This window comes from Gekko japonicus, unplaced genomic scaffold, assembly GCF_001447785.1.
Source record: "Gekko japonicus isolate JY-2015 unplaced genomic scaffold, Gekko_japonicus_V1.1 scaffold674, whole genome shotgun sequence".
Lineage (NCBI taxonomy): Eukaryota > Metazoa > Chordata > Lepidosauria > Squamata > Gekkonidae > Gekko > Gekko japonicus.
This window is the reverse complement of record NW_015172574.1, coordinates 323976-343139: the sequence shown is the minus strand read 5'-3', so window position 1 is coordinate 343139 and position 19164 is coordinate 323976. Positions and strand designations below refer to the sequence as shown.

Sequence of the window (19164 nt, the reverse complement as noted above, 5' to 3'; positions counted from 1 at the left end):
AGAGATAAACCTTGCAGCCAGCTTTCAGCATGAGGATGTTCTCCTGGAGGTTTGTCAGAAAAAGCATTTGACAGCTGTGTCAACTTGCTTTAAATTATCCCCTCACTTTTTCTAAGAGAAGTCTGCATGTGCTGCCTCCTACACTTAAGTAGGTCTCCTCAAACTAGCAGCTTCCTGACCATTAGTGCATGTTGATTAATGCGTACACACACACACACACACACACGTGTATGTGTGTTGTTGCTGTTGTTTTAAATTGCTTAGATTTTCTGAACGGGCCCAGTTGTGTGTTGGCAAGATGTACTGTGCACTTTTCATAGTCCAGTTTTGTCATTTTTAGGGAATGGCAGGGAGCTGTCCTGGGTATTGAAGCCCCATCTGTAATCCTGCCATGAGACTAGGACATCGTATTCACCCATCCTCCGGTGTCTGAGGTGTTACCCACACACTTTTTGGAGCCCATAATAGCTAAACAGTTGCCTCTTTTATAAATGAGATGTCCACAAAACCTGCTGTTATATCGGTATTTTCCGCTAAAAGGGGCATTGACTAGCATTACTACTTAGGGGTCCTTAAAGGAATTTCTCGCCTTTGAAGAAGCATTGATTTCAGTTAAGAAAGGTTTGGTTGTTCAGTTCTGTTAACTGTTAGAACAGGAAAGAGCAGAAGCGCTCTTCAGAGAACAGATGAGCGAAGGTCATGTATGGAGCATCCTGTTTATGTGAAGAAGAGTATGGAGCTTCCAGGATCTTATCCTTTGCCCAAGTGTGAGACATCCTTAAAAATACAGTCTCAGAATGGTGCTTCACCCCCATATAGACAGGGGAGAAAAGTATGGTTTAAACAATGACAATGGTTGGAGGGGCAGATCTTCTAAAGCAGATTTTGTTCATATTTGAGGGATATTATGTATAAAAGAGGGGGGAATTAGTATTGAATAATGTAGTAATGGTTGGAGGGGCAGATCTTCTAAAGCAGATTTTGTTCATATTTGAGGGATATTATGTAAAAAAGAGGGGGGAATTAGTATTGAATAATGTAGTAATAGCACCTGCAAGAACATCACCTGAGCCTTTGCATGTCTTATTAGATTATTTGCCATAATTGTAACTTAGATCCAGTGGCCACATATGTTAGTATCAATGGAATCGATGTACATGGCTACAGGAAGACAGACCTGTGATAATTACTTTATATACCATTGGCCTGTATTTGTGCTGATTGGGAGTGACACACTTCATGAGAATGCTGAGCCTGTTTGTGGTTGCTTTTGTAGATACGCTGAATAACAGTGAATGCTCTTACGTTAGCTGAGGGATCTGGTTTCTGCTCCCAGCGGCATAGTCTGTATTCTTGCAGAATTTCAGTTTCCATGGCCAGGATTATGTAGCCTGTCTGATACATTAGATTTCTATGTTTTCCTTTGATAAAGCAACAGTTCTTTTCTTCTTTTGACACTTCATCATTTCCATCTGTGAACAGTTCTTATGTTGCCCATCCCGATCATACCTTAATCACTAGTAGTTCCAGCAAGTGGGGTACATTTTAGTTTGCTTCTGTGCCCCTTATGGTGGGGTCTACTTTGTTAAAATGTACATGACTGTAAGTGAAACCTGAATTATTTACTCAAAAGGCATGTTTAATGGTTTCTTTCTTGCAGGCTCCCGTATAGCTAGCTGGCTACCCAGCTTTTCAGTGGAGGTGATGCATACCACCAATATCCTTGGTATCGCACAGGCAAGCAACTCCCAGCTCAATGCTATGGTAAGTCCAGCTGTATACTTCTGGGTTATTATTTATTTGCAGAGTTCTGTCCCTGTGCTTGGGAGGAAAACTGTAGCAGTGGCAGCAACACCGATAGTGCTCTTTTCAAGGATCTAAACTTCAACAGTGGTTAGAAGGCACAGAGACGAACGGAAAAGACTAAGTAACTATAGCAAGGAATGAATGAGGGCAGTCAAAGTTATGTATATTTAATAAGGATCTGGAAGGTAGTTGGAAGGCACGTAATACAGAAACCTTGCAGTAAAGGCCCACCTTTTTCAAAACGCATGGCAACTGCTTGTGGAGGAAAGAAGTGGAGCTGACTAGTAATCATGGTTAGCCATGGAAACATTCACCCTCTGCATGCTCCATTTTGAGGCCTGAAGGGAGGAGTTGGTGGCCTGAAAGTCAAGGAGCTCTCCTCTTATTCGTCTCTTGTTGCTGCTTTTACCTTGCTATTAATGTTTGCTGGGAGTCTGCAGGTAGAGATGTTTTGTGCTGTAGTGGTGAAAGCCAGAGCATTTGGGGATTCAGGGTATGGCTACTTACAAAAAAAATGCTGATGAGGAGTTTTAATGTGCCATGCTCAGGTCCCAAATGGCAGGGCTATTTTTGGGCAGGCCAACAGCAGAAACTCATTAGGATTGGCTACATTAGGGGTGTGTGGCCTAGCATGCAAAGGAGGGCCTGCTACAAAAAAAGGCCCTGGGTTTTGACAACAAACAAGGTAAACAGAATAACAAGACAAAGGTGGGTGTGGCTGGATAACCACACTTCTGGTAACATATGGGTGTGGCCTATTGTGCTGTGCTGTCAGGGGTGTGGCCCAATATGCTAATGAGTTCCTGCTGTTGGGTGTGGCCTATTATGCTAATGAGTTCCTGCTGGGCTTTTTCTACAAAAAGAGCCCTGCCAAATGGTATTAACATTGCTTTTTCTAGGCACATCAGATCCAGGAGATGTTTCCTCAGGTTCCTTACCACCTCATCCTGCAGGATCTGCAGCTGACTCGGTCTGTTGAAATAACCACCGACAACATTTTAGAGGGCCGTATCCAGGTGCCTTTCCCAACACAGGTGCGTCAAACATAATGTGCAGTGTACCCAAAACTTCCAGTCTGCACTTGCTTATGGACAGTGCGCTTTTGGTACCAACCACTTCAGTGACTGCATTGCTGCTTTCATCTCCAACATTAACGATGCTGAATTTTTACATAGTTCTAATATAATTTGGAATTTATCCCAAGTTTTTGATAGTGTAGATCAAAGTGCATTTAATTCTTGCTCAAATTAATCCCTTCTTTCCAGTGAAATCTAACTACTTAATGAACATGGTAAGCCAATCTGTTCAGTCTCTCATAGCTTCTTGATTGAACCAATAGGAAAGTGCAGTAAGACTGTGTTACTTGCTTATGTATTCTAGGCTTCTTTTTATTCCAAATGGATTTATTAAACATATTTTTTGTAATGTGGAATCACTTACTTTTAGAGGTGCAGTCATAATGAAAAGTATCCTTGATAAAACTTTTATTTTACTTATCGATATCTTACCTAATCCAGATAATGTATAGTTGGACCAGTTTTTAAAGTTGCTATCTTTTTTAGTAGTGGGGCTTTTGTTTCATTTTTGCATCAATTCACTCTGTTCCGTTTGCGCTTTCAGCGATCAGAGAGCATCAGACCTGCATTGAATAGTCCCTTGGAAAGGCTCAGTCCTGATCAAGAGGATCCTGAAGAGGCTACTCAGGTAACTGTGGCAGAGAAGAACGGGGGCACATTAATTAATAGTCAAGGGATAGTTAAACAAGCATGCATCGCAGCTTGAAGTCCTAGAAAGGTCTCCTGGTGCACACCCAGCCTGCGCTTTGTTGCTGATGTGTTTGCGAAGATGCCATTGCAGACAACTGCTGGCTAAAAGGTGTAAGCAGGCTGCCTTTTTGAGCGTAATTGTCTCTGCTGGGACTGACTCATCGACTCTTAAGTTATGTTTCGAGGGAGGAAGGGTCAAGGGATCGACAGAAGAGAGAATACAGTTCTTTGTGATCCTAGGTCTATTAACGAGAAATGTCAGCGATACTATTAAAGGGGGTGTTTCCCTTCCAGTGAATAGCTGGAATTTCTTTCACCATGAAGCAGAATTGAGAATATCCTTGTTCCTCAGTTGGTATCCCACAGGCCAGAACCTGGACTTTTCTTTCCTGCTTCTCCAGCTACTGGGCACCCATTTGTCCCTGTGACACTGGCCCAGTTTGGACAATACACTCTGCTGAGCTTTGCCTTGTTTACAGTAGGGGGAGCAGATAAGTTTTATTCATGGTCATTGACTAACTGTCAGAACCCACAGCCATCAACGAAGTACACGCATTCAGGAATGGTTATACTTTTATTGCAGAGCTATAGATGCAGAAACATAGGCACTGTTAAGAACGGCGGCGGCCCCATGGGCATAATAGGATATAGGGTACTCGTATGCACCCCCCCCAGTACTGGCCAATTAGGCGGCCTCCCGCGTGCGGGTTAAGGCTCAGAGACCGTTAGGTAGCTGAAGCTGAGAACGAACACTCTCCCACAACACCTAATGAAATCCCAGACACTACAACACCCTCCTGCACAACTGTATAGATAAGTGTTTCGGCGCACAGCAGAAAAAGCACAGAAAGGAATGCAGTAGCCATTAACCTGAAAGGAAAGAAATAGACCAACCTCCCCAACTTTCATGGCAGCATAGCTGACACCAACACAGTAGGGGGAGCAAGATTGCACCTTCTTACTCATTGGGTGTGTCTGACCCACTAGATTAACCACATGTGTACATAATATTTAATCAGGATGGTGGCAGAAAGTGCTGTCAAATTGCAGCCGACTTACGGCAACCGTGTAGGGTTTTCAAGGCAAGAGGTGTTCAGAGGTGGTTTGCCATTGTCTGACTCTGCACAGCAACCCCAGACTTTCTTGGTGGTCTCCCATCCAAGTACTAACCAAGACTGAACCTGCTTAGCTTCCGAGATCTGACAAGATCAGGTTAGCCTGCGCCATCCAGGGTTTACATGTGTGAAATAGGCAAAAGTCTGAATGAGCAAAGTCAGTATCCCCGATAAACTGGAATTGGCCACATGATCTGGGGAAGCAATACTTCCCGAACATCATATATTTTTACATTCCTATTTTGCCTATTATTCAAGGAGCTTAAAGTGCTGTACATGATTCTCCACCCCACACCCATTTTGTCCTTGCAAAAATCTTGTGTGGTAAGTTAGGCAGAGATCCAGTGATTGGCCAGGGTCACCAGTTGAGTGCAGGTTTGAACCTAGTATGATACTGTCTGCTTTTAGAACTTTATGTCCATGCATGGACATCCAGTGACCTCAAGTGGTAGAACAGAAAGACAGATATGTGGGGTTTTAAAGAGGGCTCTTGCTTCCTCATACAGGTAGGACCAAGATAAGTGTGTGTCTGGTCACCCTGCACCATGTAAACAACAATTCTTCTTGTTAAGAGACCTAGGATTATGAAGAAGTGTGTGAATTCCTCTCCCCCCCCCTTCATTTTCTTCTGCATGGCAGACTGAGAGAGTCCCTCTGGAACTTAATTCACAGCTGGAAGAAATGGCAGAGTTCAATGAGATGGAAATAGACTCGGCCGAGACAGAAGACTTTGAAGTAAGAGGGAGCCGTTTTTCTAAGTCGGCTGATGAAAGGCAGCGGATGTTAGTGCAGAGGAAGGAAGACCTTTTGCATCAAGCCCGCAGGTGTGTATCTCTCATGTCCTGTTTTCTCTTAGAAATTGTAGCTGAGGTTTTTCTGATAAATTGAAAGTCCCCTCCAATCATCTTTCAAAGGTGCAGACCTATCTGTATGGGGTAAAGGAAATGTTTATTTCATAACTCCATGAGCAGCAGCAAGAGTGTATTTTCTTGCCAGGGGAGCACCAATCCAGCAACTGCCTGGGTTACATCGGTGTCTGTCTCAGATCTAGTGAATTGCTTTGAAGCATTCTGGTCCTCTGTGATGTCTTAGACTGCCACTGTGACTTGCCTCCCTCTTGTGGACAAGGACATAAATGTCCATTGTGCAGTGTGAGAGAAAGAATGTAATGGTACAGAAATGCAGGCAGCATGTGCTGTTCTTGAGGACTGGGATTTTGAGCACCGCGTGGCTCCTAGCTGCTCTCTGGCTGTCAGGACCTGAATAAATTGTGCAAAATAGTAAAAATTACTAACCAAATCATGTACGTTTCATAATTAATTGTAGATTCCAGCGTTCACATTTTCCTGGGGCAGGCTTTGAATTTCATGGCCCTGGAATTTCAAATTTTAATTTTCTTTACATATGTGGAAGGGCATACAGCCATAAATATATCTTGACTCTTCTTAAGGGGAAGTGTTGAATACAAGCCAAGAACCTCTGTCACCAGAGTGAACCCTTCTGTTGTTGTCGGTCTGCTTTTGTTCTATTTTGGCTTTACCTCCTGTATAATAATCCTCCTCCCAGGCGTTACCTCAACAAAACTTCAGACGAGATGGCCTTCGACATCCCCCAGCAGGCCGAAGGAGCTAATTCCGACCCCATCACCTTGCGCCGCAGAATGTTGGCTGCCGCAGCGGAACGAAGACTTCAGAAGCAGCACCCGTCCTAACACTCCCCCGTTCTGTCCTGTGTCTTCTCTTCCATACAAGTGACACGAAACCATCCTGCGCTCTCCCTGTTTGCTGAGGGAAGGGTCTCTTCAGAGCTCAGCTAGCTGTGCTGAGGATGAGTGAGCAGGCTGCATCTTCACTGTACAAAGCATGTGATATCTAATAAGTGTTTGAACAGCTGACAAATTAACCTTTATGGGGTCTTTTGGTTGTTGTTTTTTTTAAAGTGTGACAATTATGCCTCCTTTGCAAAAAAAGGGGGGGGCAGCCCTTAAAGCCTTGGTCATGGACTGCTGCTTAACATAAGTTGCAGGGGATGTCAGCTGAAGGAGTGCCATGTCCATTCAGCTGCTTGCCAGTTACGTTCCACTTGAACTCTTCCCAGAGGGAAGTGGAATAAGTGAGAAAAGAAGTATTGACAAAGTATTCTCTCCTTGGCAAGCAGGCATCACCGCCAAGCCGTCGTGCGTCTCATCAATGAGTTTTTTAAAAAAATGATATGTAGGTCTTTGCCAGACCCCTTTAGATGAAGGTGGCATTTCTACGCACTGGAGCGCAGAGACGAAGCAAATCCATCCTGCCTTCTGCAGGGGAAGACATCCCCTTTAGAGCGGATGATGTTGAGTTTAAGTTTTAGCGTGGTGGTAAATGAAGTGTTAAACTCTTCTTGATTCCAAGATGGACAGTGTTCCTTTTTTTAAAACATTGCTGAAGGCCTTGTGCAGGAGGCCGTTTTTTGTCCCCCTATGCATTTCATCACAGTACGAGGCTGCTTAATGCTTAATTCAGCACTGTCAGTAAAGCAGATCAACAGCGATGAGAGTGTTGAAGTCTGTTCTGGAAGGCCGTCTGCAGAGCAGCCAGCATCCTCAAAGGGGGCGGCGGTTTTTCAGAGGATGGGAGGGTGCAAAAGGATCTATTTTTTTAAATCTTGCATTTTGCAATAATACGCTTGTGAGTTTAATCAGATTTGCAAACTAGAGACAGTTGAGGGCTACTAGACATTTTTCGGGTAGGTGTGGTCAGACTTTTCTCTATAGTATTACAAAGCTCTGGTGGGTCTGTTGGAAGCCTCTGGTTCTAGATTATGTAAATGGCTGTCGGGTAATTCAAAGTGTTTGAGGAGTAGGAATATCACTGTTCTTCAGAAGGTGCCCAGTGGTGTTAAAGGAAATTACTGGGGGGGGGGATACCTTTTTATTGCAGGTTTTTAGGGTATTTGAAGGCAAATATATATAAATTGTGTAAGTATTTAGGCAAAGATAATTTATTTTGATAAACCCCCTTTTGGGAAGCCTTACTTTGCAATGCTGTTAGTAAACCTTGAAAAGACAACTCTTCTTTTGTGATTCAGTTTTGCTCAGAGCCACAGCTCTTTGTTTTATTGTTTAAAAAAAAGAAATAAAATTATCGGTCAGTGTTGGAAAACGTTTCAGAAATGTCTTTCCTAAAACGTGTGTGTGTGTGTGTGTGGCCCTCCCACCATGAATATCCTGGAAGGCTGTTGGGATAAGAACACGGGGGGGGGGATAAGAAAAAAGGCTGAAGGAGGGGAAATTTGAGAAACAAGATGGGTACAGGTTTGTGGCTGGAAATGAGTGTGCAAGTAGATATGGAAGATAGGCAGGGATAGGTATGCATTAATGTATAGGGCTGGAGGGGGAAACGGTTTAAAATAGGGAGTGTTTATGAAGGAGAGGAGATCTGACTTGGAATGCCATTCAGTAACTTGGAGGTTGGGATGGATTGGTTGGGGGGGGGGAGATGGAGGTGATCGAAATCAGAGAGGACACCTAATTCTGTACAAGAGGGAAAGCCCTCCCAACTGTCCCCTTTTGCCCTGCACTCCCTAGATGACAGCTGTAAAGGAGTCCCTCCTGCTGCTTTGCTTAGGAAGGTGACAGAAAAGAAACCCGATCAGTTGACTACTAACCTCCAATCAACAGCAGCCAAACAGATGACATCACCTGTATACCCAGTCCAGACAGGAGGCAGAATGAGGTGGAAGAGTACAGAGGTGATCAAGTGGACTGTATCCCTTCAGACTGCAGGGGAAGGATTATATGCTTCATAGTTCCCTTACATTAAATCATTTCTTCTAAGCGGGAAATTAGCAGGCAGAAGGACACACCCCCTCCCAATGTTGCTAATTTATGGGCAGTTTTTTACATGGAGCATTAAAAACATAAGTGTCCCCTCATGGAATCTGCAATGGCACAGCTCTGCCCGTCAACAGTGAGGGCTGGCAGATATGCCCATGTCTTTCTGTGAGACTGAATCAAAAGAAAGGGCATGCTGGAAGCACTTGAGACCAATGCTCTCTCTAAGCTGTGGAGTCTTGTGAGCAAACATTCTACCTTGTGAGCTGTTGGCATGAAAGTTGTGAGTGAGCAATTTGGCTGCTGCATAAATTAGTTTGCTCTGGAGCCATCCTTCCTGAGCGAAGACAAAAATGTGTGAGACAGAGGCTAAAAAACTGTGAGCTAGCTCGCACTAGCTCAGCTTAGAGGGAACAGTGCTTGAGACACCCCCTCTGCCTTCAGTGAGCTACACCTGCATTGTTTACAATACTGAGCTGAGCGCATGTTTCTGTCTATGTACATACATGGTCTGATGAAGGTAGTTTTGATTTTTGAAAGCTTCCACCCTGAAAATTTTGATAGACTCTGAGGGACTAGTGGACCAGAATCTAGCTGCACACTTGTGGAAATTGCATAAATGGGCAGTTTTCCTTCCTGGATACAGGAGCTGTTCCGGTTTCTAGATTGACTTTTTGTAATCCATGTCACCAGGAGCTTCCAGTTTGTATTCTGCAGAAATCTATTTGCCCTCTAGACAGCACATTTTGTACCTTTATATGGGAAATGGGTAAAATACCACATATAGTGTAAAATACCACATATAGTGTAAAATACCACATATAGTGTAAAATACCACATATAGTGTAAAATACCACATATAGTGTAAAATACCACATATAGTGTAAAATACCACATATAGTGTAAAATACCACATAAAATACCACATATAGTGTAGGAAAAACTGGAACTCTTGGAGGGCAGATTTTCTGCAATCTCATAATGCACTGCAGTGCTTATCTAATGACGCAGGCAAGATGCTGGTATTAGGAATGGCCTGCATGGGCTGGACTGGAAATGCAAGAAATTAACCTCCTATAAAGCTGGAAGGTAACAGCGTTACAGCTCTTCGGCTTTGAAACGGAGATGAGCACCGCAACCCTAGAGTCGGATTCGACTGGCTTTCGAGCAAGGGAACCTTTACCTTTTTAAAGCTGGAAAACACTAGGGGTTCCCAACATCATGGTGTCTTGGCGCTGTGACACCCACCAAGACCTTTCCTGGTGCCTGTGAAGGGTTCTGTGGAAGTGGGTGGGGCTTTTGCCCAGCAAGGTTTCTGATCGATCATTGGAGATTTGTTTGGGTGTGCAGATTTTTTAAAATGCTGCTTTGGCAGCGGTTGCCACCATAGCAAAAGGATCTGCACTGTGTTACTGAATGTAAACTGTGGCAATCATTTTGTGGCTGGCTTTGCCTCCTGCAGCAGCTGTTTTGGTGTAGTCAGTTAGGTGCAGTGGTTAGGAGCACGGGCTGTAATCTGGGAGAACCGGGTTTGATTCCCCACTCCTCCACTTGCACCTGCTGGATGACCTTGGGCACAGCTGTTCCTGAAAAAGAGCAGTTTCTGTCAGAGTTCTCTCAGCCCCATCTACCTCATAGGGTGTCTGTTGTGGGGAGGGGGAGGGAAAGGAGATGGCAAGCCGCTCTGAGACTCTTGGGTAGTGAAGGGCAGGGTATAAATCCAATCTCTTTTCTTCTTTTGTTGCACCCACCATGCCGTGCCATAATTCCAAATGTGTCCGCAGACTCAAAATGGTGGGGAGTGACCCCTGTCTTATGTACACAACTGCTTAAACAGCATGGAGGGCCGTGGCTTCATATCTAGACTTTGGCCCATGTTCTTCGGAAGACCTTAGACTGTGAGTGCAACCCTTCCAACCTTAAGGTATTCCTAATGATTGTGGTTTCACTTGCCCAGACAAAATGCTGTTAACTCAGTTATCACTGAGCAGCAGTGACAGATTTTAAACCCTTCAGGGGGAATCTCATCTGTCCCCATCAGCATTTTGGCAAGAGCTGTTATGAAAATGCTGCCTTTGGGATTTTTGGGTCCTGATGCATTCATTCGTTATCTGCACTGGAACCCCTGGATGTATCATCATTTTAACATTCAATAGAGCTGTTTCTGCAAGCAGTGAAATTTTTATATTCCCCCCTCTGCTCAGATTTGCAACTTGCAATCAATGAGCTGCAGATGAAATGCAATGAGTAAGCAGTCTTGCAACTCCATGCCCTGTAGTGGCATTTTGGTTGAAAAGTTACCATGTGGCCATCTTTAGACCTGACACAGCAAAATACACCCCCAAGTTGTTGGCTTTTTTTTTAACAAAAAAAACCCCTTTGAGCTTTTTTCAGTCCAGGCAGGTTTCCCGGGCTGGGTCTTATGGAAGATAACCATGGCTGGAGATGTGCTTCACCTGGAAGGACCCCGTCATACATCTTATGAGTCTGTTGTGGGGAGGGGAAGGGAAAGGAGTTTGTAAGCCGCTCTGAGACTCCAAGTGAAGAGTGGGGTATAAATCCAATCTCTTCTTCTTCTTCTTCTTCTTCACCATGGCACCCACAAACCAGGTTGGGCCATTGTAAGGCAGGGCTGCCTTCATTCAAACGAATGAATGCATTTTTCACAGCTACGTTAGCAGCCACTGGAAGTTCAGGAGAACCAGTAAACATCTGGGCATGTGGTTCCATTGACTTTTCCTGTTAGATTCACTGGCATGGTACAGCCTGGAATCTCTAGACATTGCAGAGTGCACTAGGCTACATGCAGTAGTAGCTTCTGAGTATTGTGTGTGCTAGCAAGGTTACAGAATTACACGGAGCCACTTGTCAGTTTCAAACTAACAAAAATTCTTTATTCAAGGAACTACGTTCTAGATAGTGCAGGTGGAGAGATAGTAATTGAATCTTATCTAACTAGCTAGATGGATGCGGACAGAATGCCTGTCTTGCATCCCTGGTGGCAAAGATGGAGAGCCTGTGCTCCTTCTTTGTGTGTGTGTGAGAGAGATGTGTTAAGCTGGAAGGAAGGAAGTCTTGTCCCTAAGATTAGCATTCTGCTTCAAAGGATAGTATCAGACAGTAGGAAGGAAAGGATGCTCTGTGTGTCGTGGCCTCTCTATTTGTCTTTAAATCTATAGTGCTGTCTCTCTGAGGGCGGAGGCAGAGGACAATGTACACTCCTCCACTTGCAACACTTCCTTCAGTCTTTCCTTCATTTTTGTTTCCCCTTCTCTTTCTCCCTTCCTCTCCTCCCAGGATTTCCTTTGTTTCTTTTTATTTCCCGATCTCTTCCTCCCTCCCCCTTCAGGCCACCCTTCCTTTGTTTTTATTTCCCTTCTGTGATTCTTTTGCAAAGGGAGGAGGGAGGTACTTCCTGTGGCAGCGATTTGGGGCCTGGATTCACCCCCTGCAGCCATTTTAGGGTGGGGCTCAACAACCCCTCTTAAAATTCCAAAGGTTCCTGCTGGCTCAAACAGTTTGGGAACCCCTGGATGATTGGATTTAGCAGTGCTGGAAAGAATAGCACTAATCGATGGCTGCAAGAATGCAACTAAATTGCGTTTGGGCTGAATTTTGAAAACTTTTAATGAAACATGATAGATAGTTGTAAGTGCTGGGATAAATCTCACTTTCATCCTCTCCCCTCTTTTGTCTTCATTGTTATTTGGCTCCCTCCCTTTTCATCATTCCCTTCCCCCCCCCCCACTTTAAAAATATCCTTTTAAAATTTTCTTTCCCTCTTTAGGGCTAAGTGGAGGGGTGTTCATGGCAAGGAGAGGCTGTTCGACAGTAAGTGTTCTATGTGGGACATTTTTTGTGGTTTTTTCATATGTGAGTGTGTGCACACATCTGGAAGTCCTGGCGACCTCTGGTGACTGACCCCTACTGGGGGCCTGGAGGATATTCAGAGAGGTGGCTGAGTAAAGCCTGCCCCCGCCTCCCAACTGCTGGTATTCCAAGGAGGTCTCCCATCCCAGTACATGCCGGAGGCAACCCTGCTTAGCTTCCAAGATCTGACAAGATCCGGCTTGCCTGGGCTATCTAGGTCATGTGATATTTTTAAAAGTGGCAATAAACTTTTTAAAAAGATTTCTGTTCCTTTTTCTTTGTTCTCTCTCTCTCTCTCTCTCTCTCTCTCTCTCTCTCTCTCTCTGTCTGTCTGTCTGTCTGTCTGTCTGTCTCTCTTCTGTGATGCTGTTCTCCAAGATGTGCAGAAGACATCCGGCATTATATAGTTGTTAGGACATCATCCGAGAACTGGGTTCAGGTTCAAATATCCACTATGCTATAGAAGCTCACTGGGCCAGTCACAGCAGAGTATGAATATATAAACATATAAACCAAGACGGTAGCTTTGGGCTGGGATCCTTCATCAGATGGACCCATTTCATGAAAAGGAGAGGGATCTAAAGGAACATTACTGTTACTCAACTTTGACCATAACTTTGATCCCCCTCCCAGGGGGGGAAAAATGCATCATGGAGAGGCCCTTGGCAAAAAGAAGAAGAAGAGTTGGATTTATACCCCACCTTTCACTCGGAGTCTCAGAGTGGCTTGCAATCTCCTTCCCTTCTTCTCCCCACAGCAGACGCCCTGTGAGGTAGGTGAGGCTGAAAGAGCTCTTTCAAGAACTGCTGATGAGAGAGCAGCTCTGAGAGAACTGTGACTGACCCAAGGTCACCCAGCTGGCTGCATATGGAGGAGTGGGGAATCAAACCCTGTTCTCCAGATTAGAGTCCCTCGCTCTTAACGACTACACCAAACTGGCTCCTTCAAATCATCATCTATCTCCCTTGCCTGCTGCTGCATGTTCTTAGGACTTATTTAGGAAGCTGGATGTTCCCTGTTAGTACAGATAAGCTCCAGTGCCTCATGTGCTGCAAGCTAGAGCTCAGAACACTCCCCAGCTTTTCCAAACAGCCAACTTGGGGTAGAGGCTGTTTAATTTGCAAGAACAGCTTTCCGAGGGTGGCACAGGCACGTTCAGGGAGAACGCTTGATGCAGAGCTGGCTCCACATTTCTGGATCAAAACACTGCAATGAATGTCCTTGGTCGAGGCCAGCAGGCAGGAATGAAACGAGAACATTCATACTCTTAAATCTCAAAGGGGGGGGGGGAACAGTTGCTATGGTGGCATTTCAGTGTGTGATAACCAGCAATGTTGGGTTCTCGACAGTTTCCTTGTTTCTCTTCCTTCTTTGCTGCCTTAAGATACCAGCAAGTGTTGAAAAGGATGAATGAACAAGGAATGGCATCAGTGCTGCCAAGGGGGTGCCTGTAGCAGCTGTCAGAACCAATAGCTGCTACAGCTATCTGGAGGCTTCTGTGCATCTGGAGGCTTCTGTGCAAAAGCTCATACTTAAACTGTCCCTGAATTTTGACAAATTCAGTGGGGCTTGATTCGTAGTAAATACACAAATTACTGAGCAGCAACCCAAAACAAAAGCAGGGGACTGTAATCTTCAAGCAACAAAGTAAACCCTTTGGCTCACAGGAGGTGATTCCCCCTGCATTGTTTTTAACTGGGTTTATCCCAGGGAGAAAGAGTTCCTTCTAGTTGGATGGAGCTTCTTTCTTTTCTGATGAGTATTTTGTGTGTGTGTGTATATGCTTGCGTGCTTGGAAGTCATGGCTGACTTCTGGCGACCCCTAGTGGGGCTTGGATGTTTCAGAGAGGTGGCTTACTATTGCCTGCCTCTGCGTCCCAGCTCTGGTATTCCTTGGAGGTCTCCCAAGTACTTGCCAGGGTCAGCCCTGCTTAGCTTCTGAGATCTGATGAGATTGGGCTTGCCTGGGCTACCCAGATCAGGGCTAGCTGGATGGAGTTTCAAAGGAAATCCTTGCTTGTTCCTTCAAAGCTAGATGAGACTGTAGAGGTCCCTAATTGGATCTCCCATCTTTTAAAATAGCAATGGGTGATAGCTTTTGCTTGCCAGGGAGGGTGGGGGATTGACACTTTTCATGAGCTAATTGCCCCCATAGAGGAAACATGCAGGCACCTGAGAAGGGGAGACTCCTGGCCACCAGAGGGCCACCATTTCCAGTTGGCCTGAGGCAGCCATGCATCACTTCTGCAGCATCAAAGGCAGAGACTTGCAAGTCTGAATGGGACCTCTGCTGATTTATCCCCATGGTCAGGGTGCCTCGTGCGACCTCAAATGCAATGCTTTACCTATGGAGTTGCAGACACCCAGCTGCCTCGCACCAACAGGACAGACATCAAGTAACATACGCAGCCTGAATAGCCCAAACTAGTCCAAGCTCATTAGAGACTGGAAGCTAAGCAGGGTTGGCCATGGTTAATGCGTGGATGGGAGACGGCCAAGAAAGTCCAGGGTTGTTATGCAGAGGCAGGCAATGGAAAACCACCTCTGTTTGTCTCTTGCCTTGGAAGTCTCACGGAGAGTTGCCATCGGTCAGTTGCGATTTGACAGCATTTATTATGCACATGTTGGAACCATCCTCTGCCTCATCAGCCATCAGGGTGTCTGTTTGGGGAGGATCAGTGTCCATTTGCCAAGAGACAGCCAGTACCTTTGGAAGATGCACGTCGGTGCAGTTTGTGGGCATCTTCCACACATCCTTGCAAGATGAAGTGCAGTCCAAGCTATTCTCTGGCAGACAGCAGTAACTGATAGGCTGCAATGTGCTGTTGGAGGGAACTCCCTGCTGTTGCACATCCCAGATCTGGTTAGGGCCTCTCCCCAGAATTTCAGGAGCAAGACTGAAGTCCAGTAGCACCTTAAAGATCAATACGATTGCCAAGGTATAAACTTTCAAAGCTGCCTTTGTCAGATACCTGATGAAGGGAGCTTTGGGTCTTGAAGAATTATACCCTGGAAATCTAGTTGGTCTTTATGAAGCTACTGGACTAATCTTGCTCTTCTACTGCAAATCAACCCAGCTACTCACCTGAAACTTACACAGAAGTGTGGACTAATGTATAACTTGGAAAATGTGAAGGCGGAGGGCATTGCCCTGTTCTGGATCTTAAACCATGGATGTAAATTTTAGGATACACATAAACGAGAGAAAGGAAGGCACAGTGCTCTTCATGAATATCCATTCCGAGATCTGTGGTGGTTAGATAGTTTCAGTGTCCAGGGGCATTCTGTCTTCCACCTTTTAGAACTCATTACTGTTCAGTTCCAGAAGCCTTTCTTCATGTTAAGTAAGTTGAAGATCACACATCTACACAATGAAATTTGTAGGCTAGTATAGCCTCAGTCTGCCTCGGGGCCATGTATAATTTGCAACTGGATTGTTACATCTATGCAAGAAAATCTAGCTGTGAATCCCTATTATAGCACAACAATAGCACAATACCCAGCCTTAGAGCCATTTTCTGTGCTGTGAAGGGATGGAGCAAGAATGGAGAAGGAGAAGGTAAACCTATTCTGTAGCCTGCAAGAGCCAACTCGCCTGACATAGAAACTAAGCAGAGCTGGGCCTGAGTGGGAGATCTTACCACATGCGATGGCTTGAGTGTGGTGCAAGAAAGGTGGGATATGTCTGGAATAAGCAAATATACTCCCCACCCCTAAAGTGTTGTATTTCTCCAGGTTCAAAGGAGCCTTTGTTTATGTCAGATGGAAATCTGATTATCTCAACTAATGAAAAATGTTTGTATAAACTGGGCTTCCACTAGGGATCCTGGCGCCAGAGGAGGTGCATTTACTCAGAAGTGGGGAGAAAAGTGAGGGGAAATGGCAGCATGCACCAGCATCACACTGGCATGCTGATGTCACTTCCAGCGAAAACCAGAAGTTATGTCATGAAGTTGGGAGGGGCCTCTAGGATTTACCCATAGAGTTCTTGCGAATCCTAGATTGTCCCCTTCATGATCTGGTCTTCACTAGAAATTGTATCAGTGCGCCGGTGTCATGCTGGCACTCCTGCCCCGCCAAATGCTCCTGGGACTTTCAGGCTTCGGTCTGACAACCCCAGGTCTGAGCCACATGGCCCCTGAGGTGCTGACAGTTGCTAGAGCTTGGTTATGCTTTCTCCTGGCCACCAGAGGGCCTCTAAAGCAGTGGCCCACCAGGGAGTTTCCCTGTAAGCCAGTACACTCCTGGAGGTGAAAAGACCACTGCCACAGGCCCTAGAGAACTGTTGTCAGTGAGAGTAGACAATACTGACCTTGATGGACCAATGTTCTGACTCAGTATGTTCAGCCACGAAGGAGCGGGAGAAAGGAGAAGGCTGAAGAGGAGAAGCTGATGAGGCGGCAGCAGAAACAGGATTGTCTTCTCCCTACAAAATGGGTTTTCTGGGGGAGGAGCAGAGATCATTTCGGGGGGGATCGCGGGGGATCGCAGTTCCCCCAGGTGAGGTACGGGGGACGGGGCACATGACGAAGCCCCGCCCCCTGCTTCCGGCCCGCCCCGCTTCCGGCCCTCATTCAGCCAGGAGGAGGCAGGAGAAGAGGGAGGGTAAGTTGATTCCTCCCTGCCTCTCCCCACCCCTGCCTGCCTGGGGCCAGGGAGGGCCTTCACAGGGCTTCCTTGCACTCCCGCCGGCCTTGCACGTCCACCGCCGGGCCCCTCATGGGGCTCGGCAGTGGAGCTGCAAGGCTGGCGGCGGCGGCCGGGACCGTTGGGTGTGGGTGGCCTTATGACACACTTCCGGTGATGTCAGGGGGTGTGGCATATACAAATGAGTTATGCTAATGAGTTCCCCTAGCTCTTTTTCTATGAAACGACCCCTGGGGAGGAGAGGAATCAGTGCTACAGTCTGGGACTGTGTAGTGACTCCATATGATGCAGCCTCTTGTAAATGGCATATTCTATAGATGACCTGGAACAAAGTCTCCGTGGACTAGAGAATGAGTAACAGAAGAAACTCCCCATATGCCAAGGTGCCTTCTAGACTAGAGTGGGGCGTTAGCTCCTAGCTCCTTAAGAGGTGTTTTGCTTCATGCATTGCAATGTGTTCACACAGGGATCAGCAACTCATGCTGCAGAAACAGAGAAGCAGTGCAGAGCAGAGCAGAACAGGGACAGAATGTGCTACTTGGGTGTAGAGCTGAGCATCCTGAGGTTGTCAGATTTTATTTTTAAGAGAGCAAACTGTGGTTGCAAAGAGATGCTTGAAAGTGTGTGAGGTAACCAAAATATCAGAAGCCAAAGGTCTGGTGGAAGATTTCTATGGGCTGATTGTGTGCATATGTGTGTGGGGGGTGGAGTTTCAGCTCCTTAAAAAGACACTGCCCCCCCATGACCAATAAAGCCAGAATACATTACGCAATACTGTAAAACATGCAGAATTAATGTTGTAAATGGGGGGAAAAATTAGGAACGTTGGTGAAATTGGCATTGCTCGGATGGGCTGCAGAATCCATCATTTGTTGACATGGAGCTTTCAGGGTATTATTTTGGAACTGAGCTGAGCCAGCCTTGATCATACTTCTTTTGGTGCTAGCTTTAGGATGTACAGCTCGCAGCCAAACAAATGTTAGACAACCAAAGCAAGAAAGAAAGGTCAGTAGTTCAGCAGTTCGAGACCCGAGTGTGCCGCATGACGGAGTGAGCTCCCGTCTCTAGTTCCAGCTCCTGCCAACCTAGCAGTTCGAAAGCAAGAAATGGCAAGTAGATAAATAGGGACCACTTCGGTGGGAAGGTAACAGCGTTCCGTGCACCTTGGTGTTTAGTCATGCCGGCCACATGACCACGGAAATGTCTTCCGACAGCGCTGGCTCTTCGGCTTTGAAACGGAGATGAGCACCGCAACCCTAGAGTCGGACTCGACTAGTTTTCGAGCAAGGTACCCTTCCCTTTACCTTTAGGATGTACAGCTCGCAGCCAAACAAATGTTAGACAACCAAAGCAAGAAAGAAAAGTGGATTTACTTTTTTTCTCTTCAAAGTGAACATTAAAGAGGAACTTATGACACTAAAAGAATGGTCATCTTGAATCAGAAGGTGAGAGGCGTGGTGGTACAGACAAACATTCTCTTTATTAAGCTACACATGAATTTTCCATTAGTCAGAGAAAGAAATTGGCAGTGTCTAATAGATCACAGAAGTCTCACTGATTGGTAATAGAAAGGCTTAGAAAGACCTGGCGCTTTTTAGATATATATATATATATATTATATATATTCTTTAGTTTTTTCCCCCTCTTTAATCTGTTTTTTTTCTCCTTTAAATTTGAAACAGGTGTAACTGGCTTTCTCCAGCAGAGGTACCCCTTAAAATTGAAACTGTGAAGACATCTGATTACTAATCCCAGTAGAAATGACAAAGGGTTGGGTTGGTCATGAAAACTGTGGCTTTTTAAATAAATGTAAACACTACATTTGATTTTTGTTTTTTAATTTTTTTGGGCTTTTTGTGTGTTTTAAAGTTTTTTTAAGATGCTTTTCTTTTTTTTCTTGTTTTTTGTTAATTTTTTTTGTTTTCGCAGCACAAACATCCCCACAAGAGAGAGAGAAAGAGAGAGCACACCATTCACTAAAAGGAAGGATAAGAGGAAGGGGGAAAGAAGCCACACAAAGAAAAGCATTCACTGGGAAGTGTGGAAAATAAATTTTTTAAAAAATTCAGAACAGAACAAAAAAAACCCTGCCCTCCCAACCCAAACTAACCCATTTTCCTTTAAAAAAATGAGACAGAGAAAAAAAGAA

At 45.3% G+C, this 19164-nt stretch overlaps 1 protein-coding gene across 1 annotated transcript in view; it reads left to right on the top strand.

Moving 5' to 3' along the window:
- Positions 1–7813, top strand: part of AMFR (autocrine motility factor receptor, E3 ubiquitin protein ligase) — a 37469-nt gene extending 29656 nt beyond the window's left edge. The window contains exons 11-15 of the mRNA XM_015421388.1: positions 1661–1764; positions 2706–2840; positions 3427–3510; positions 5327–5511; positions 6254–7813. Of these exons, the coding sequence (XP_015276874.1) occupies positions 1661–1764; positions 2706–2840; positions 3427–3510; positions 5327–5511; positions 6254–6398 (653 nt within the window). The 3' untranslated portion in view covers positions 6399–7813. The remainder of the gene's footprint in view (positions 1–1660; positions 1765–2705; positions 2841–3426; positions 3511–5326; positions 5512–6253) is intronic.
- Positions 7814–19164: the final 11351 nt, after the last annotated feature.